This window comes from Oryx dammah, unplaced genomic scaffold, assembly GCF_014754425.2.
Source record: "Oryx dammah isolate SB20612 unplaced genomic scaffold, SCBI_Odam_1.1 HiC_scaffold_13, whole genome shotgun sequence".
NCBI lineage: Eukaryota > Metazoa > Chordata > Mammalia > Artiodactyla > Bovidae > Oryx > Oryx dammah.
Genome location: NW_024070197.1, coordinates 19,442,197 through 19,463,319, shown reverse-complemented (window position 1 = coordinate 19,463,319; position 21,123 = coordinate 19,442,197). Strand labels below are relative to the sequence as shown.

The 21,123-nt window shown below is 52.7% G+C and overlaps 1 protein-coding gene across 3 annotated transcripts; it reads left to right on the top strand.

Annotated features, from left to right (window-relative positions):
* The first annotated feature begins 427 nt into the window (after window positions 1–427).
* On the top strand, window positions 428–20,732 carry HPN (hepsin). 3 transcript variants are annotated; one of them, XM_040253014.1, is made up of 13 exons: window positions 430–556; window positions 1,121–1,190; window positions 7,843–7,944; window positions 8,027–8,068; window positions 14,480–14,609; window positions 14,679–14,801; window positions 14,939–14,979; window positions 15,367–15,532; window positions 15,634–15,824; window positions 19,437–19,532; window positions 19,719–19,861; window positions 20,044–20,208; window positions 20,400–20,732. In XM_040253014.1, the coding sequence occupies exons 2-13, from the start codon at window positions 1,175–1,177 to the stop codon at window positions 20,436–20,438; spliced, it is 1,254 nt and encodes a 417-aa protein (XP_040108948.1). In that variant the 5' UTR covers window positions 430–556; window positions 1,121–1,174; the 3' UTR covers window positions 20,439–20,732. The 3 variants fall into 3 exon arrangements, with proteins under 3 accessions (XP_040108947.1, XP_040108948.1, XP_040108949.1); XM_040253013.1 differs by having other exon boundaries at window positions 428–556; window positions 20,044–20,732; XM_040253015.1 differs by having other exon boundaries at window positions 14,485–14,801.
* The last annotated feature ends 391 nt before the right edge of the window (window positions 20,733–21,123 follow it).

Genomic DNA, 21,123 nt, shown 5'->3' with positions numbered 1-21,123 from the left:
GCAGGAAATGTCAGGGGCAGCTGTGGGCAGGGGTCTGGGCAGGGGGCAGAGGAGACGCAGGGGCAGAGAAGACACAGGGGCAGGGCTGCCTTGGGACAGCTGGGACAACCCTCCATCTGTGCCTCTCCACTTTATACTTCCCTCCTGGGGGCCCTTCCTGGAAGATTCCCCAGCCTGGCCTGTCTCCCCAGACTCTGGGCCCTCAGGCCAGATCTGTCCCAACTCCACATACCCTTGCACCGGCACACCTGGGGCCTGTCCAGGCTGGAGGCAGGTTGCTGGGCGCCCCGGTCCAGCCCCTTGCAAACCCTGTCCCACCAGCCAGGTGGCCTCCAGCGCTGCCAATCCCTTGGCCCGGCCCCTCCCCGCCCCTTCCCCCGCCCCCTCCTCCTCAGGTGAGGCAGCTAGGCCTAGCAGGCCCCTCGCGCTGGCTGCCGCTGCCTCTGCCTCCGGGGCCCACTGCAGCTGCGGGGCCACCATGCTCCTGCCCAGGCCTGGAGACTGACCCTAAACCGGCACCATCTCTCAGCTCCGCCCCCACCTGCCGGACCCCAGGGTAAGGACCAGGGTCCTCAGGTTCCCATCCCCAGGACATGGGTCCCCTCACCCCTACTCACCCTAATGCCCACTTCCCATTAGAGGTGCTCCGAGAGGGGCCAGTCGGACTTCTCTCCAAGGACCTCAGAGTTCTAGCCCCCGCTTCATCAGACTCCCAAGATCGGGTCCCGGTCTCCTCCTCCCTCCAACCCAGGAGTCCAGCCGCTGTGCTGCCCCTCCCTCATAAGAAGCAGTCCTGGTCCCCAAACCTCTCTTTCCCCAGGACCTGAGAGTTGAGGCCACCAGCTCGCCTTCCTCAGACCCGGGAATTCAGACCCCCCAGTCCCTTCTCCACCCCGGCCCAGGCCCAGGGTCCCCCGGCGCTATAAATCCCATCATCCCCCTAGCTGTTGGTCACACACTGACCCCATCCTTGAACCCAGCCCAGTCTGTGTCCGTGATCACGGCGTGCTCTGGCCAGGGCCCAGTCCCTCAGCCTCCCTGGATGGGCGCCTGGGACTGGGGGCACGGGCCGGGCTGGGCTCCCCCAGGCCCTGCCTCCCCCTCGTTCATCTCTCCACAGGTCCCGCCCCGGCCCCGGAGGTCAGCCGGGGAATTATTAACTAGAGGCTGTGACATGGCGGAGAAGGAGGGTGAGTCCCCCTGTCCCTGAGACCTGAGCTCTGCCTGGTGCCCCTCCCCTCCCTCTGTGCTGTCTTCCCAACCCTCTGCTCCCTTGGAGCCCCCTCTCTCTGGCACCCCCTCGTGGGCCCACCCCAACCCCCTTCTGAAGCCTCCTCCACCTAATTAACTATTAACCAAATTCTCTGTGGGGCTGCAACACCACTTGCCTCCCGGCCACCCCATGACCTTCCTGGCTCCCTGCCTCAGTTTCCCCTCACCCCTCCAGTGATTTCTCAGCTACCTCTGGACCTGTCCTTTACTTGGGGTCAAGGCTGGGAAACTAGCTATCACCGTTCAGGACATAGACTCTGGAATGGAATGCACAGGCCTGCCTTTAAAATATATATATAATTTTATTTATTTATTCATTTATTTATTTTTGACTGTGCTGGGTCTTCGTTGCTGCATGCAGGCTTTTCTCTAGTTGTGGTGCGAGGGCTTCTCGTTGCGGCGGCTTCTCTTGTTGCAGAGCATGGGCTCTCGGGGGCTCAGGCTTCAGTAGTTGGGACACATGGGCTCATTAATTGCGCTTCCCGGGCTCTAGGGCACAGGCTCCATAGTTCTGGTACACGGGCTTGGTTGCTGTACGGTATGTGGGATCCTCACATGGAATCCAAGTCTCCTGAGTTGACAGGCAGACTCTTTACCACTGAGCCAACAGGGAAGCCCCACCAGGCTGCCTTCGAACCTTCCTCTGCCACTGATTTTTACTATGCAATCTGGCGAAGTGTCGTCCTTCCTCTGGGCTTCATTTCCCCCTGGGTCAAGCATGGGTTCTAATGCCAACTACCTACCAACCTACGTGAGGTTGTTGGGAGCATAGAACACGCACAAGGCACCAGCGTGGGGCTTAGTGCATAAAACACGTGGGGTACCCCAGCTGTGGGGTGCCCCAGAGCTGTCATGGCAGAGGTCGGCCGATTTAGAGACCTGGGGCCCAAGACCCCCACCGATACCAGACGTTCCTCCCACCTCCTCACTCTGTGGGCAGAGCAGAGGGAGGACTTTGGACCCGGTCTGGATGGATGAAGAGAGGAGAAACAACAGAGAAACCACCCTAGGGATGGTGGGGAGAAACCACACCTCCGGTTTGACGGACACTCGAGGGGTTATGGAATCCCCTGGCAGGGGCTCCAGACACCCTGACTCCCTCTTAACCTCCTCCACACTTGAGTGCCAGCTGGAGGAGACCAGTTAGGGGCGACTCTTTCTTTCTGCCCTCCCCAGCTGGGGCTGACTCTCTCTCTTCTTCCTGGAACCAGGCTAGTTGGTCTCTGTCCCAGGCAGTATCACTCTGTAGCTGTGAGGCCCTGGGCAAGCGGCTCACCCTCTCTGGGCCTCATTTCTTCCTCTGTTAAAAAAAAAAAAAGCAGTACTAATGTCCACCCTATAGGATGGTGTGAGGATTTAAATGCATGATAGGCAGGGAGCACTGAGTGTGCTGGCTGAAATGATGGGTATGGATCGCTGGCCTCCTTGCGTCTCAGCATAGCTAGAAAATCAGAGCCCAAACCATCCAGCTGTGAAGTGCTAGCTGTGTCTGACTCTTTGCAATCCCAGGGACTGTAGCCCACCAGGCTCCTCTGTCCATGGAATTTTCCAGGGAAGAATACTGGAGTGGATAGCCATTCCCTTCTTCAGAGGATCTTCCCAATGCAGGGATTGAACCTGGGTTTCCCGCATTGCGGGTAGATTCTTTACCATCTGAGCCACCAGGCTCCCAGTGGCCTGGGAGACAGCACTGAACCCTTGTTGAGCAGGTGGGTGGCAGAGCCTTGCACCTTTGGAAACCTTCCTTCCTGGAGCCCACTGAAGGGACTCACCAGGCCTGGGGCCTATGGATGAATGAACCAGAGAAACAAAGTGGAGTGTGTCCTAGTCTTGGAGGGGTGTCCTACCGTCATGGCAAACCTGGACTTACTTGCTGGGTTACCTGGTGTGGGTGGCTGAACCTCTCTGGGCTTCCTTTCCTCATCTGTACATCGAGGTGGTGATAATGACAGAGGATGAGATGGCTGGATGGCGTCACTGACTCGATGGACATGAGTCTGAGTGAACTCCGGGAGTTGGTGATAGACAGGGAGGCCTGGCGTGCTGCGATTCATGGGGTCGCAAAGAGTCGGACACGACTGAGCGACTGAACTGAACTGAAGGATTTCAGGAAACTGCAAGATGGGGTTGGGCTCCCTAGGTGGCGCTAGTGGTAACACCTGCCAATGCAGGAGACTTAGAGACGCGGATTTGATCCCTGGGTGGGGAAGATCCCCTGGAGAAGGGCATGGCAACCCTCTCCAGTATTCTTGCCTGGAGAATCCTATGGGCAGAGAAGCCTGGCGGACTGAAGTCCATAGGGCCACGACTGAAGAACTTGTCACTGACACACATACTGCCAGGATGGGGTTAGGACAGGCCTAGGGTCGGTGTGTCTTCTGAGAGCTGCAGTTATGCTAACATTTGTGTTACCATTCTGCTGGTGAAGTGCGCCCGAGGTGAGGTTCTTGGTGCTCCCTGGGTACTCCGAATCAGAGGAGGTGATATCTGAATTGACACTCAGAATGAGGCAGGAGTAAGTAGGTGTGCCAGGCAGACAGAAGAGCAAGGCAAACAGCTGGGGGTGACAGTCTGCCAGGTGTATGGTGGCATGTAGCTGATTCGGGATTTCTGGAGGTAAAGTTGGAAATGGAGCTGGGCGGGTGATGAGACACGCAGGCTGGACCAAGTTTTGTTAGGAGTCTCGTATGAAGCCGGCCCCTGCCTGGGCAGTGCCGGCTCTCTCCACAAGATGGAGCTGTTTCTTTCTTTCTTCTTTTTTTTTTTTTTTTTAACCTTGTATAAGTCCTGTCATTTTGGTTGCTTTTTGGAAGCTCTATCAATTGTCTGGTAAGGACCCTTATGGCTATCTGGGAATTGGGGAAAACATGTTCAACCCCCAAATCTCTGATAGCTGTGCTTACATCCTAGAGGGCCTGGCACCTTGGGCTGAGGGTCTTAGACTCTGTCCTGAGAGGCACTGGGGAGCCATGGAGGGTTCTAGGGACAGGTTGGCCTTGCTGTTTGGGAAGACCCCCCAGGTTTCCATGTGGAGGCTGGACCAGAAGGAGAGACTGAGCCCAGGGGTTGGAGGGGGTGGGGGCAGGGAAGGAGAAAGTGGGCAGGAGACACTCAGGAGGCCTGAGCCGTGGGAAGAGGGAGGTGTCCTGCACACAGGGACAGACCTGCGGATGAGGACCTCTGAGATGGGACCTGGGGACTTAAGGAGACGTGGAGGCCAGTATGGAGTCTGGGAGGTGTGATGGAGTGTGGTGATTCCAGGGGGAGGCATCTAAGAGGCTGCAGGACCCCCGACCTAGGACTAAGCAGAGTCCAGAGCTGGGGACAGAAAACACAGTCTGTGGGGGTGGAGCGGGGAGGCATGAGGGGAAGAAGGCCGGGGCCGCCCTGTGAACCCCAGATTTCAGAGAGCATGTGGAGGGTCAGGAGATTGAGGAGTAGTAAGCAAATCAGACAAGGGTGGTGTCCCAGAAATCAGACGGGGAGAGAATTTTGTTCGGGAAGTTGGAGTTGGGTACATGAGGATAGACATGGAGCTGTTTGAGTCGAGTTTCAGAGACATCACTGAACCAAGGACATCACTTGGGAGGGTTTTGCAGCCAAATGGTGGAGGCAGTGGAACTGCCTTGTGAGGAGACGAGGGCAGCCTAGCGCCCCTGAAGGAACAGGGAGCGGAGCCTCAGGGGGACGCTCGGGGGTCCCGGCTTACCAGGCTCTATTGCCCCGAGGAATCACACCAGCATGCTGCCTCTTGTGCAGTGAGGACACTTCCTGCCTTGGCAAAGATATGCAGCCAGGATGCCTCTCTGAAGAACCTGGGTGAGGATGCTTCCTGTCCCACCAGAGGCACTGTTTGGGGGTTGTCTGAAGTCTCCTGAATCACAGGGCCTGGAACAAGTTTCTCCTCTCACCTTAAGCGACACAAGGTAGCTGTGCTTCCTGCCCCGGCAGTCATGCCAGGGCCTCTAGCCTGGGCTCTGAGTGGCCCAAAGCTCTGCAGGCATGTCTGAAAACAAAGGACCCGGGACCAGCCTGATGGCTTCGGGAGTCAAGATCTCCCACTGAAACCAGGAATATGGTTGGGGACCAAGGTGAGGACGGGGTCCTCCCTGGTGGCTTAGTGGTTAAGAATCTGCCTGCAGTGCAGGAGACCTGGGTTCAATCCCTGGGTTGGGAAGATCCCCTGGAGAAAGGAATGTCAAACCACTCCAGTGTTCTTGCCTGGAGAATCCCATGGACAGAGGAGCCTGGAGGGCTACAGTTCACAGGATCACACAGAGTCAGACACAACTGAAGTGACTAAGCTGCGGCAGCAGCAAGGTGGAGACGGGGCCTGAGAGGCCCCCTCAGGGAGACAGGGAAGGGTCAGCCAGCCGCAGCTGGGCTGGGCTGGCACGCCGGGGCCTCTGGAGGGAGGCGTGCCTGGACAAGAATGACTGGGTTCTCAAATTTTTAAGACACTCAGACAATAGCCATTGCAGGAAGGTCCTGGACCGCTCCCCACTCCTTTCTGGGTGCTGGCCTGGCCCTGTGCCTATCAGCCATACTGCCATGACCCAAATGGCAGAACTGGAAGGTCCTGCAGATGCCAGGGGCAGTCGGGTGCACGCCAGGCCCAGCAAAGGCTTTCAGCTGACTTTTCTCTTTGGTTCCCCCATCCCTAGCCAAAGGATTGGCTTTTCAGCCCCAGGGTCCCTGTTGCACTGGGAATAAAATTCCTCTTCTCCTCAGACTGCCAGGCCTCCCCAGCTGGCCCCAGCCTTGGCCCCAATGCCTTCCCCAAGTTCATGCCATTCTGGCCACATCAGTGGCCTCTCTTGCCCTCTCACCCACCATGCTTGTTCTGGCCTCAAGGCCCTGGCCTGTGCTCTTCTCTGCCCACTGTGCCCTTTCATGAGAGCTCTTTGCTTGGCTGGCCTCAGCCCTCAGGTCTCAGCTCAAAAGCCCCTTCTTGAATACCCCACAGAAGAACCTGCTGCCCCCAACCTGTATCATTTTCTTTTTTTCTTTTTTAAATTTTTTAATTGATTTTTTTAATTTAAATTTTATTTTTTTTACTTTACAATACTGTATTGGTTTTGCCATACATTGACATGAATCCACCACAGGTGTATGTGAGTTCCCAACCCTGAACCCCCCTCCCACCACCCTCCCCCATTTTCTTTATAAACTTGGCCATGTTCTGAACATGATCAAGTTCATATACTTGTTTGCTTGTTTTGGTTTCTCCTCGCTTTACACACATGAGAATGTGAGCTCTGTGAGAGCATCTCAGCTGTCTTGTTTAGAGATGTGTCCCCAGAGCCTAGAATGGTGCCAGGTACACAGTGGATGCTCCATAGGACCAGGAGTGAATAAACCCCCATTTTACTGATGAAAAAACTGAGGCCCAGAGAGGTGAAGGGAGTTGTCCAAGACCACACAGCTATAATGATTTAAAAACATTTATTGACCAATAAAAATGAAAAAGAAAAAAGGCATTTATTGAGAACCTGCTCTACGCCAGCTACTATAGCACAGAGAGGGTGGCAAGGCTTAGTGGTTATACTCCTGGATCCCAGTGCCACACCAGTACTACCTCTTCCTGGCTGAGTCACCTTGGGCAGGTGGCTCCACTTCTGTGAGCCTCGGTTTCCCCTGTCTGAAAAATAGGAATCATAACTGAGACAAGGACGGAATAACACATTCAGAGCAGTGCTTGGCACAGAAGGCATCTGACAAGAGTACGGCTCCTAATTATTTGAAAGAACCTTCAAATAATATTTTTAGAGGTGAGTGCTAGGTGGATGCCCATTAAATAGATGAGGAAGTTGAGGCTTAAAAAGGTGATAGTACCTGCCCAAGGTCCCATATATAGCAGTGGGAAAGGCCTATATATGTATTTTTTAATTTGGCTGGGCCTCGCGGTTTGCGGGATGTTAGTTCCCCGACCAGGGATCAACCCTGCGCCCTCAGCAGTGAAAGCATGGAGTCCTAACCACTGGACCACCAGGGAATTCCCAAGGCCAATATTTTTAAGTGAGGCTGACAAATTTCCAAATGTAGGTTCTCAGCCTCTGGGGTCAATTTGATGTTGGAGCTGGGTCCTTCAGGAGAGGTCTGGTTTTGGGGGGTTCCCAGGGACAGAGGATCTGGAACAGCAGAGAGAAATGAGGCAGTGAGGAAATGCCAAACAGGAGGGAAGAGAGCTGCCAAGAGGGCAAAGGTCTGGGGTCACAGCCCCCAAGAGGCTCCAGGCAACTCTGGGAAAGTTAGCAGAAGTGAGATGTCCAAGAAGGAGATACAGAGCGCAGCGTCATTGGGAAGGAGACGTCCCTTCAGTGCCAGGAGTGTGGGCAGGGAGGGTGGCAACTGTCCCAGCCACACCCCTTCCCAGCTGGAAGCCCTGGGGGGCTGGGCACCCTCCCCGCAGGGGAGGGACAGGCCTGCCAACTGCACGCCCCAAGAAACTGGACCCAGGGCAGGGCAGGCTCAGACGTGCTAAGTTAACCCCGGGGGGCAGGGCAGAGCGGGCCTCTTGCCACGATGAGGACAGGCCTGGCAGTGGCCCCAGCATGGTGTCTGTTGCAGGTGGCCGGACTGTGCCATGCTGCTCCGGACCCAAGCTGGCCGCTCTCACTGTGGGGACCGTCCTGCTCCTGACAGGCATCGGGGCAGCATCCTGGGCCATCGGTGAGAGTGGGCAGACCCCTGCACCTCTACCCTCCCCTGCCCGCCCCCAGCCTGCCTGCCCTCACTTCTGCCTTCTCCACAGTGACTGTTCTCCTCAGGAGTGATCAGGAGCCGCTGTATCCAGGTGAGTAGAGCGGGCTGAGACCCTCTGAGGGAGCCCTGGAGGAAACTCGCACCTGGTGGGAACTCAGTGAAAGGATTTTTTAAATGAATGCCCGAATGCCTGCAGGAATGCTGGTGGTGCTTATGTACCCGCGTGGCTGGTCTAATCCAATGTTCTTCAGACTCTAAACATGTTATCCATTAAGTGCATCATGAAATCAGTGAGTTGAAAACCACATTTTAAAAAGTATGAAACAGATTTGATTAAAAAAATCAGAGTGCATCTCTTTCCGTAAGAAAAAGTTCTGTTAATCTTTCCTTTGGGTTTTATGAAGGTGGGACTGTTATTCCCTCCATTTTACAGATGGGGAAACTGAGGCTTGGAGTAATGCCATAGTTCACCCCAGGAAACGGAAGTTCGGGGCTACATCATAAAGTAAACATGAGTTTCTTATTGTGAAACATGGTCAATACATGTTTGAGAGGTAGAAGTGCTGTATGAATTCAGCCAACCTTTTTCTGTCGCTTCTTGGTGGTAGCTACTGTTGTTATTCCCATTTTACAGATGTAGAAAGTGAGGACTGGAGAGGACACACCGTGGGCACGTGATGGCGCCAGGAATAGCACTTAGGCTTGATTGGAAGAGATGTGGAGGCAGGAATGGTCACGGGAATACCAGGGTGGCCAAGAAGTTCGTTTGAGTTTTTCCATAGGTGGAAAAACGAATAGATATAGAAACTAATTGTGGAATGAATGAGTGAATGGATCTTTCTAAATGTTAACCCCAGGCTGCCATTCAGTGGCCCAGGGCAGCAGGAAGAAAGGGGAAGTTGGGTGATGGGATGAATTTTTCACTCCCGCGAGGCCCATCTAGTTCCATAGAGGACTCCGCTCACATTCAGAGCAGAAATGAACATCTGGACAGGAAGGCCATCAAGGTCAACCACCACAGTTGACACTTGCAGAGGATTTACCTGTGCCAGGCATAGGCCTCAGGGCTTTGCAAGTATTAATTCACTAAATCCTTCCCACGGCCCATTTTAATATGGGGAAATGAGGTGTGGAGAGACCAAGTGACTTGCCCCAGGGATCGGAACTCAGACAGCCGGGATCCAGAGCTTGTGTAGACCTACTATACTCTATTGTTTCTCAAGAAACAGCCCAGTGAGTTGCCATCTTGATGGCTAATGTATGCCAGGCCCTGGCTGCAGCCTTTGCACAAGACCCCGGTGAAGTTGGGGCCATTTATCATCACTCCCATTTTGCACATGCGGGAAACTGAGGCCCCGTGACTTGTACTGACTTGCACACTGAATAAATGGCAGGGCAGAGGGGTCACGCACCTACCAGATGCGCCTCTATTACTCGCTACTGCTGCTGGGCTAAAATCCCAACCTTGGTGGGCTCCAAGGCCCCTCGGACCCCACCCTCACCTCACGCTTGCTCCCAGCACTCCTCAGGCCCCAGCCCACAGGCTGCTCTCTCACTCTCAAAGGACCCTCCTAGCACCACAGTCTTTGCTCACCTCCTCTTTATGCTCACACCCAGAGGCAGGTTTCTGGGTCCTGTACCATCATGGCTGAGCTGAGGCTCCCACCTGGCCTGCCCTCGCTGATTCTCAGCATCCTTATCCGGAAATTGGTGAGAATTAGTGGAGGTGATGATCCGTGCAATGCTTGACTTTCAGCCAACTTGGTTAACATGGACTTCTGTGTCTCAGGCTTTAGGCTTTAACTTTCCCAAGCTAGACTTTTCTGCTCCCAGGCTCCATACCCTCTGCCCCCCACCACCCCCTCTATGACCCTCCTCACATGACTCATGATTTACTCCTGGTGAATTTCAGAAGGGCAGGGGCATTTTGTTTACCGCTCTAGACAGTGTCTGGGGCATAGAAGGTGCTTAGGAAACCTTTGTTTAATGAATAAGCATGAGGACAAATCTCAGAGGTGAACTAACTTGTCCTGGGCTTTAGCTGGAAAGTAATGAGGCCATAATTCAGACCTGACTCTGGCCATCGCCAGCACTGTGCCCTCCCATTACACTTGGGTTTTTCAAAAACGCTGGGAAATTACAAAATGAACAAACAGAAACAACCCAGAAATGATATCCCCACCTCACTTTTCTGGGATTTTTCACACCTCTAAATATATCAGACAATTTGATAAGCAAACCAAACCAGGTGACCCAGAACGTACTTTCTGCATGGCTTAAAATAACACAAACAAGAATAAAGAGTTTAAAAGTGAGAAACAGTGGCACAGAATATAGCTTTAAAAATACTTGGAGAGGGCATTTGATATTCCTTCCTCTCTCCCTCCTCCTCCTCCTTCCGCTCCTCCCTCCAAATACATCCATAAAATGATAATTTCTTTCCTAAAACCTCACACTGTCTGGAAATCACAATCTCTGGAGCATTGAGAAGTCATTTAAAAATAAGAATTCACTCCCATCCCCAGCTGGTGTTTCGAACCCCAAATCTTGGTCTGAGAACTCAAGGGGTGGTACCCAGTGGAGGTACCAGATATTCTGGGCCCCATCCCAGAATAGGAAGCCATGATTAAGGCCAGTTAACCAGGAAGCTCCTAGTACAGGCCTGCTGCTGCTGCTAAGTCACTTCAGTCGTGTCCGACTCTGTGTGACCCAATAGACGGCACCCACCAGGCTCCCCCGTCCCTGGGATTCTCCAGGCAAGAACACTGGAGTGGGTTACCATTTCCTTCTCCAATGCATGAAAGTGAAAAGGGAAAGTGAAGTCCCTCAGTTGTGTCTGACTCTTAGCGACCCCATAGACTGCAGCCTAACTAGGCTTCTCTGCCCATGGGATTTTCCAGGCAAGAGTACTGGAGTGGGGTGCCATTGCCTTCTCCAGTACAGGCCTGCATGAGTATATTTGGGGAAAAGGGGCTGATAAGGGTCTGTATGAGAGCCACAGAAGGAGCAGGGAGTATGCAGGTAGGCAGGTCTGGATTCAAATCCTGACTTTGCCAGTTCTTAGCTATATTCTCAGGGGCAAGTATGTCCTCTCTAAGGCTCAGTTTTCTCATCTGTAAGATGGGCATAGAGATGGTCTCTCCCTCCCAGGATGATTGTGGGATAGAACCCCCCAGATATGACACATAGCATGGGGTCAGCTCATCCCCAGGAAATGTAGTCAGTGTTACTATTTTTAAAATTCATTTTTAAATTGGAGGATAATTGCTTTACAATGTTATCTTGGTTTCTGCTGTATAAGAACATGAATCAGCTATATATCCTCTCCCTCTTGAATCTCCCTCCCACTCCCTACCCCATCCCACACCTCTAGGTCATCACAGAGCACCAGGTTGAGCTCCTTGTTACACAGTCACTTCCCACTAGCTATTGATTTTGTATATAGTAATGTATATGTTTCAGGGCTACTCTCTCAGTTTGTCCCACCCACTCCTTCACCAGTGTTATTACTGTGCCTTTTTTGTTTAACCCTTAGGAGGAAAGTTGCTTGACGGGCTGTTCAGCTGCTCAGTCGTGTCTCACTCTTTGTGATCCCATGGACTGCAGCATGCCAGGCTTCCCTGTCCTTCACCAACTCCTGGATTTTGCTCAAACTCATGTCCATTGAGTCAGTGATGCCATCCAACTATCTCATCCTCTGTCGTCCCCTTCTCCTCCAGCCCTCAATCTTTCCTAGCATCAGGGTCTTTTCCAATGAGTCAGCTCTTTGCATCAGGCAGCCAAAGTATTGGAGCTTTAGCATCAGTCCTTCCTTCCAATGAATATTCAGGGTTGATTTTTTCAGGGTTGATTTCCTTTAGGATTGATTGGTTTGATCTCTTTAACCTCCAAGGGACACTCAAGAGTCTTCTCTGGCACCACAGTTTGAAAGCATCAGTTCTTTGGTACTTGGCCTTCTTTATGGTCCAACTCTCACATCCATACATGACTACTGGAAAAACCATAGCTTTGACTATATGGACCTTTGTTGGCAAAATGATGTCTCTGCTTTTTAATATGCTGTCTAGGTTTCTTATAGCTTTTCTTCCAAGGAGCAAGTATATTTTAGTTTCATGACTGCAGTCACAGGCAACATTAAAAGCTTGGGGTTTGGAGTCACTCAGGCCTGAATGCAAATCTTCTCTTTGCCTTTCTCTGTCCTCAGCAGGACAGGGTTCTCCCCGGAAGTTCTGCCTCCCCTTGTCCAGATCTGTGGGGCTGTGGGAAGACTGCTCAGCTTGGGTGTGGCCTCATCAAGTTCTTCCTCCAAGGATGCAAAGTTGAGTTTGGACCAGACTCACTGTCCCAGAATGTGCTCTCAGAACACCAGCCATTCAGGAGGCTCCAGAGAAAAGGGGTTCACAACTGATCTTTCCCCAAACCTACTCCTTCCCACCTTGCCCATCTCAGTCAATGGCAGCTCATCCTTCTAGTGGCTCAGACCAAACACCTTGGAATTGCCTTTGATCCCTCTTTTCCTTCCACCCACATCCAATCGTAGCTGACCCTGTGGGCTCCACCCACAAATTTTATGCAGAATCCTCCACTGCCCCCACCCTGGCCCCGCCTCCATCCTCTCCCTCCTGAACCATCACACAGCCTCCTTCTTGGTCTCCCTGGTCCCATCCTGCCCCCTACAGTCTGCTCCCTACACACAGCCAGAGGGTGCCTGTGAACCCCTGAGTCAGATCAAGGACCTCCTGGCTCAGCCGTCACTCCTGCTGCTGCTGCTGCTAAGTTACTTCAGTCGTGTCGGACTCTGTGTGACCCCATAGACGGCAGCCCACCAGGCTCCCCCATCCCTGGGATTCTCCAGGCAAGAACACTGGAGTGGGTTGCCATTTCCTTCTCCAATGCATGAAAGTGAAAGTGAAGTCACTCAGTCGTGTCCGACTCCTAGCGACCCCATGGACTGCAGCCCACCAGGCTCCTCCATCCATGGGATTTGCCAGGCAAGAGTACTGGAGTAGGTTGCCATTGCCTTCTCCCTCCTGGTAAAAGTCAAAGTCAGTCTAGTCTTGTCTCCGGCTCCCCCTCCCCTCGCTCACTCTGCCCAGACCCCTTGTTGTTCCTACAACAACCCCGCCCCCACCTTGGGATCTTTGCACTTGCAATTCTCTTGGCCAAGTTCTCTGTTCCCTCACCTGTCTTCTCACCTCCTTCAGATCTCTGCTTGCATACCACCTTCTCAGTGCAGCCTTCCCTGCCCACCTAGAGGAAAGTACAGCCTCCTGTCTCTCCCCATGTCAGCACTCCCCTGCCTCTCTGTCAAGTTCGACTTGTCTCCAAAGCCCCTTTTTTTGTGACTCAGCATCTATTTTACTTCTCTATCCTGTTTGTTATCCAACTGACCCATTGGCCTTTGAGCTCCCCACAGCTGGGGGTTTTGTCTGATTTGTTCATTGCTCGAAATAGAGCCTGGCACAGACTGAGTGTTTGCTAAAGCACACCTAAGGGCTGTGACCTGGCTTAGGTGTGGCAAGGGTCCTCTGGCCATGTGTGAGGAGCAGGCTGGAAGGGGCTGAGGGGAGCATCACTTTTCAGTGCATTAAGCAGGCAGGAAGAATCCCCCATAAGCACTCTGCAGCCTTGCTGTGTATCTGCCTCTTGTCACAGTTGGTGAAGCTGTGTTTGATTGGGTGATTTTTTTTTTTATTATTGCTGTCCGTCTCCCCTATGGATGGACTTTGTGCTTGGTGAGGGTACAGCCCAGAGATGTCTTGGTCATTTTTATGTCCCCCAGCATCACCCCACATAGGACCGGGCATGGAGTATGTGTCTAGTTAACACTTGTTGAATGAATGAATGAATGAATACTGCATCCTCTGCTTGAATAATTATCCTGCAACTTAGTATGTACTCAAGGCTCTGGCAAGTCCTGCAGAAAAAAGATAACTCTTTTTTAAGATTATAGGAAATCTATTTAGATATTTTGGCAATGTGATATATTGGTCAACGATCTTCAAGCTGTAAAAGAGAAAAGGGAAAACCAAGAAACTGGCTAAATAAACAGGGAAATTATTAACTCAAGTAACGATTCTGGAGGTTCTTTAAGCGTGATTCCATTAAGGAGCTATAAAAATGTTATCAGAATCTCATGGCTTTCCTTTACATTGGTTTATCACTGCTGCCCCCCATCCCCCCTCCAGCAGGCAAAGATGGACCTTGACAAATCTAGCTTCCAGCTCTTGGGCAACCAGTTTAGGAATCCCGGTGGCAAGAGGATCGCCCCCTCCCCCACCTTGCCCGTTTTCCCCATGGCGATGCAGCCAGAGTCTTAGGACCCCCAATCTTTGGTCCAGCTTGAGTCCTGAGCCCTTCCAGAGGCAGTCACAGATGTGCGGAGCCCAGAGTGCTCCGATCGGGCCTGCCAGGACTCAGGACTAGACTGACACAGTCAGAGAAGAGGCCGGGAGGGCTCGGGCGGGAAGGCGACCCAGGCGGTCCTCCTGTTGCCCTGCAGTGCAGGTCGGCCCGGCGGATGCTCGGCTCACGGTGTTCGACCAGACGGAGGGCACGTGGCGCCTGCTTTGCTCCTCGCGCTCCAACGCCAGGGTGGCGGGGCTCAGCTGCGAGGAGATGGGCTTCCTCAGGTACCCGGGGTGCGCCTCGTGGGGGGCTGGGAGGGCGGGGGGCGCAGCTCTGACCGCTGCCCTGCCCAGGGCGTTGGACTTCTCGGAGCTGGACGTGCGGACGGCGGGCGCCAATGGCACGTCGGGCTTCTTCTGCGTGGACGAGGGGAGGCTGCCGCATGCCCGGAGGCTGCTCGAGGTCCTCTCCGTGTGGTGAGGAGGGCGGCGGGCAGGTGGGGCGCACGCCGCGGGCCCCACCACCCCTGGGTACCCACGCTCCCCCGGGTGCCTTCCCTCCGTCCTAATTGGCCTCTTTTTTCGTCTCTGTGTCATCCCGGTCCCTCCCACAGCGACTGTCCCAGAGGCCGTTTCCTGGCTACCAGCTGCCAAGGTGAGACCCCAAAACTCAGAGCCCTCTTCTGAGACTCCCTGCCCCTAGCATGGCAGGGCCATGGCCCATCAGATACCCCCAGATAGGCCTTATCCTCTTAGATCCTCCAAGGATGGAGCTGTGTCCTCTCAGGCTCCTTCAGGGTGGGGGGTCCATGTCCCCTCAGACCCCAAAGTAAGGCCATGTCCCCCTAGACCCCCACAGATGGGGCTGTGTCTCCTGTGTCTCCTCAGACAGACCCCTTCCCCCTTGATCAGAGCGATGTTCCTCAGACCCCTGAGGTTAAGATGGTGACCACTCACTCCCCAGAGAGGGGCATGACCTCTCAGACCCCAGGGCACGGCGTCCAGGCCTCCCGCCGGCCCCTGACTGCCCCTCTCCCCACAGACTGTGGCCACCGGAAACTGCCCGTCGACCGCATTGTGGGCGGCCAGGACACCAGCCTGGGCAGGTGGCCGTGGCAAGTCAGTCTTCGCTATGATGGAGCGCATCTCTGCGGGGGGTCCGTGCTCTCCAGGGACTGGGTGCTGACAGCTGCCCACTGCTTCCCTGAGTGCGTGTCCCCCAGGGCACTGACGGGAGAGGCTGGGCAGCGGTGAGCTGGGGGAGGCTGTGCCCAGACAGGTGGCCACCCTCCCCTCCTTTCCCCGGTAGGCGGAACCGGGTCCTGTCACGATGGCGAGTGTTTGCTGGTGCTGTGGCCCAGACTTCACCCCATGGCGTGCAACTGGGGGTGCAGGCTGTCATCTACCATGGGGGCTATCTCCCCTTTCGAGACCCCAACAGCGAGGAGAATAGCAACGACATCGCCCTGGTCCACCTCTCCGGCACCCTGCCCCTCACAGGTACGTCTGGGCCTGGGGACTCCAGGGCCCAGGAGGACAGAGGAGGGGCTGGGGCATGGAATTCATGGTGATGAGGGTAGTGATCTCCAGGGGCACTCACTGTGCATTCATTAGGTAGGGGCAATTAATGCAGCCACTTTGGAAAACCATGTGTGAGTATTACCATTTGGCCCCCCAACTCCACTCCTAGGTACGTCCCCAAAAGAAAAGAAGATACATAGCTACACAAAGACTAGAGCACGGGTGTTCATAGCAGCGTTATTTACAGTAGCCAAAAGATGGAAACCACCAGATGTCTACCATCTGACATGTGGATAAACAAAGAGCGTGCTTGATCCATACAATGGAATCATATTAGGTTAGAAAGGAATGAAGTGATCCATGGTACACAATGGATGACCCTGGACAGCATTGTGCTCAGAAAGAAGTCAGGCCCAAACAGCCACGTTCTATATGATTCCATTTCTACGAAATGTCCAGAATAGGTAAACCTGCAGAGATAGAAAGTACATTAGTGGTTCCCCGGGCGTGGGGGTGGCACAGAAATGTTGGGAGGTCAGAGGTAAAGGTGGTGATGAAAATGTTCTGAAATCGATTGTGGTGGTGGTGGTACCTTGCTACTGCCAGGCAGGCTAGTCCCTGAATCTAAAACCTGTCTAAAACCCATTGACTTGTGTACTTTAAGTGGGTGAATTGTGTGGTACGGGAATTATATCTCCAAAAAAGCTATTACCAAAATAAAAGAAAGAAATGAAAAAAAAAAGTGTATGAATGAATCAGAAAGTCAGGAGTTATTTATTCCCTTTGTAGTTCTCCAGAGCATTTCCTTGCTGTCAATGAGAAAGACTCACCTGGGTGTCAGTGTGTCTTTCATACCTCGTCTACACATGCCTTTTGAATTTAGAGCAGGCTGTGGGCTTCAGCTATCAGAAGGCCACCGAGTGGTAGTAATAGTAATAATAATAATGTTGACGATAAGAAAGTTATCATAGCACTGATGATGAACCTTCAGCAGGCACCAGTATGATGATGATAATGATAAAGAGGGACTTCCCTGGCAGTCCAGTGGTTAGGACTGTACCTTCCAATGCAGCAGGTGTAGGTTTGATCCCTGGTTGGGAGCTAAGACCCACATGCTCTCTCTGCCGCAAAACACACACACATAAAACAGAAGCAATTTTGTAGCAAATTCAATAAAGAGTTTAAAAATGGTCCATATTAAAAAAATTAAAAAATCTTGGGCTTCCCTGATGGTTCGTTGGTTAAGTATCTGCCTGCCAATGAAGGAGACGTAGGTTCAGTCCCTGATTCAGAGCAACTAAGCCCAGGTACCACAACTACTGAAGCCTGATCGCTGTAGGCCTCTATTCCGCAACAAGAGAAGTCACTGCAATGAGAAGCCCATGCACCAGAACCAGCCCCACTACAGTTCGCAACAAACAGTGAAAAGCCCTCACAGCAACAAAGAGTCAGCACAGCCTTAAATAAATAAATAAGATTTTAAAACATCTTAAAAAATAATAATGAAAGAATACAATAATGGTGATGATAGGATGAACTCCAGCGCTTGCACGTGCCTCCTGTGGGCAGCCACCGGCCTCAGCTTGTCCCCAGCATGCCCTGATTTCATTGTTGCAGCAGCCTGGGGAGGGTGGGTTCTCTTATGATCCTGTGTTTTGTTGTTTTTTTTTACAAGAGGAAAATCCCCAACATAGAGAAGATACATAATACCCCACGTTCCCACTACTGGAAAATGGCAACGGTTGGAGCCCAACTTGTGTGGCTCTGGAATCTGTGCCTATAAGCCCCTGGCTGAGCTGCCAGGAAAGTCAGTACTATTTTGTAGTTTTCATTATTGTCTTTGTTTTTTATAATTAAAAAATTGTGTATTTATTTGGCTGCACTGGGTCTTAGTGGTGGCATGGGGAATCTTTAGTTGCAGCTTGTGAGATCTAGTTCCTTGACCAGGGATTGAACCCCGGGTCCCCTGTGTTGGGAGCTCAGAGTCTTAGCCACTGGTCACCAGGGAAGTCTGCCTTATTCTTATTTGTAATGGTTATTTTCTTTTGAATGGTCCATGATACTAGTTCTCCATTTAAGGGAACAATACATGTGAGCGGCCTGTATTTGGACATGGGACTGAGGGGAGTGGTGTGGGCTTTGGGGTCAGATACTCAGCAGCTCTGCGGTCTTGGGTATGTGGCTTCACCTCTCCAAACCTCAGTTTCCCTCATCTGTTAAATGACTCCTGAAGGTTATTGAAATGCTGTAAAGGGTTAATCTGAGTCAAAGAGCTTAGAGCAATGCCTGCATTCAGTTAACACTAATAATCATTGCTGTTGTTGTTTATGACTATTGCTAGTTACATGAGCATTTCCCGTTAGCCAGGCATGCTATTCAACACTTCACCAATTTCTCACGATACATGTCTCGGGGAAGGGGGGGGAATGATTATTCTTCCCATTTTTCACCTGAGAGCTCTGAGCTCAGGCAGGTGCAGTCACCAGCAAGGCTTGCTAACAGGGCTACCAAGACCAGTTGCATGGGCTGTGCACTGCACAAGGATGTCATGTCTCAGGGATGCCATTCTTACTGTGGACAGGATAGACTGGTGTGTTTATTATGATGATTTTTTGACAGGTGGAAGTCCAATATCTCAAGATAGTGCCTTGTAAAATTTCTTACAGAAGGGACTTCCCTGGTGGTCCAGTAGCTAAATGAGAGGCCCTTTCAATGCAGGGGGGCACAGATTCGATCCCTGTTCTGGAAACGAAGATCCCACATGCCACGGTGGCCAAAAAATTGAAAAAATAAATTAAAAATTTTCAAAGTCACTCTCTAGGTAGGGGGCAGCCCCATGGGCCATGGTTAAGAACACAGGCTTAGAAATTGGGCCAACCTGGGTTCAAATTTTGGTTCTGTCATTGACTCAATCTAAGGCTTTGGACAAGTGACATGGTTTTATTTCCCCCTCTTTAAGTGGGGGTAATAATAGCCCCTACCTCTCTGAACTGATGGGATATTAAGGGAATTCACCCAGAAAGATGCGAGTACATAGTGAGTTCTCAACAGAAGGCAACTTCTTTTATTTTTAAAAATGTACTGAAGGATGCTATGCTATGCTAAGTCACTTCAGTCGTGTTCAACTCTTTGCGACCCCATGGACTGTAGCTGCCAGGCTTTTCTGTCCAGACAAGAATACTGGAATGGGTTGCCATGCCCTCCTCCAGGGGATCTCCCCAACTTAGGGGTCAAACCCATGTCTCCTGCATTACAGGTGGATTCTTTACCGCTGAGCCACTGGGGAAGCCCCATATTGGAGTATAGTGATTTACAATGTTGTGTTAATTTCCTCTATACAGTAAAGTGACTCAGTTACACACACACATACATATATATCTTTTTCATATTCTTGTCCATTATGTTTTATCACAGGGTATTGAATATAGTTCCCAGCACTATACAGTGGGACCTTGTTGTTTATAAGAGGCAACTTCTGTTCTGGTGTTTGTGAAAGAACAGAGGGAAGGGTGGGCTGGGGCAGCTGGAGCGAGGTTTGTCCTGGGCGGGGCAGACTGGCAGGGGCCCAGACTGGTGTGGTCTCTTGGACAGAGTACATCCAGCCCGTGTGTCTCCCGGCTGCCGGGCAGGCCCTGGTGGATGGCAAGATCTGCACGGTGACTGGCTGGGGCAACACACAGTACTACGGTGAGTCTTGTCCTCTGCTGGGAAGCTGCCTTAGGAAGACTGAGCTGGGCTGGGGAAGGGCAGTTGGGTGATGCCAGTGCCTCTTGGACCCGGGGGTGTAGGGACACTGAGCAGCCCAGGTGGGAGGGGAGGGGAGGAGGTGTGCATGCCCCCCAGCTTCGGCCAGCCTTGCCCGCACACCCCCAGGCCAACAGGCTGGGGTGCTCCAGGAGGCCCGAGTCCCCATAATCAGCAATGATGTCTGCAACGGCCCTGACTTCTACGGGAACCAGATCAAGCCCAAGATGTTCTGTGCCGGCTACCCTGAGGGTGGCATTGATGCCTGCCAGGTGAGAGATGCTGTGAGGCAGCCGGGGCCCCGGCCTCCCCAGGGATGGAGACATAGGGCCTTGGGCGGTCGGGCTCCCTATCTCAGGGCCAGAGGGCTCTATGACCACAGCCCCTGGCCTTCCAAGGAGGGCCTCCCGGCCAGCCGTCTTGGCCTCCAGCCAGGCCTTCCAACCCCCACCAGGGCGACAGTGGTGGCCCCTTCGTGTGTGAGGATAGCATCTCTCGGACGCCACGTTGGCGGCTGTGTGGCATTGTGAGCTGGGGCACCGGCTGTGCCCTGGCCCAGAAGCCAGGCGTCTACACCAAAGTCAGTGACTTCCGGGAGTGGATCTTCCAGGCCATAAAGGTGAAATTTGAGCCCAGATGGGAGCCAGAGGGGGGGAGGGTTTGGGACTATGAGCTGGAAAGGGAGGCAGGCTTTTCTGGAAACCTGTAGGGCTGGGGTCACCCTAGGGAACGGATGGCTTTCACGGGGCTCCTGGGGAGGGTTGGGCACTTGTGGGACGTTGGGGGAAGCCCCTAGTTGTCTTTCCCCAGACTCACTCCGAAGCCAGCGGCATGGTAACCCAGCTCTGACCTGTGGCTTCTCCTCGCTGTGCACGCCTCCAGGGCCCGAGCTGATCTAAGGGGCCCCAGCCCCACGTGATGGGGTTCACCCTGGGCCAGGGATGGAACATTTTTCTTCTTGGGCCCAGCCCACAGGTCCAAGGATAGTCTTCCCTCCAAGGTCCTCCACAGTGGCGGGCCCACTCAGCCCTGGGACCACCCTCCTGCCCCCTATGTAAATATTGTTCTGCCATCTGGGACTCCCCCCATCTTGTGCTCCTGATGACAGGATGCTCTTTAAATAATAAAGATGGTTTTGATTAATGTGGTCTCTGAGTTTGCAGCTGTAAGCAGCAAATGAGGACATTCTGGGCGCACGGAAGAGAGCGACTAGGGCCTGGCATAGATCAAGGCAGGGAGCGTAATCCTCCAGTTCCCACTGGCTTAACAGAAAAGATCTTAATTGGTTCACTTAACTGAAAATGCACTGGAGTCTCTGGCTTCTCTTCTCGATCCAGCTGCTCAAACATTTTTCAGGACTGTGCCTCGCTTCCTCTCTCACATCTGCTTTTCTCTGTGTCAGCTTCATTTTCAAGTAGTCTCCTCTACAACTAGAGAGAGAGATGTTCTCCCCCAACCCACCGAAACTCTTAAGCTTATGTGCTGTGGACCACTTAACAGCCTCAGTACAGAAAGAATGCTTCTTTCCCATCAG

Excerpts from the sequence above, each read along its gene's own strand:
- HPN (XM_040253013.1), top strand. Across the intron at positions 7,945-8,026 it reads GGCAGCATCCTGGGCCATCG|TGACTGTTCTCCTCAGGAGT; the intron begins GTGAGAGTGGGC and ends CCTTCTCCACAG. Across the intron at positions 15,533-15,633 it reads GCTGCCCACTGCTTCCCTGA|GCGGAACCGGGTCCTGTCAC; the intron begins GTGCGTGTCCCC and ends TTTCCCCGGTAG.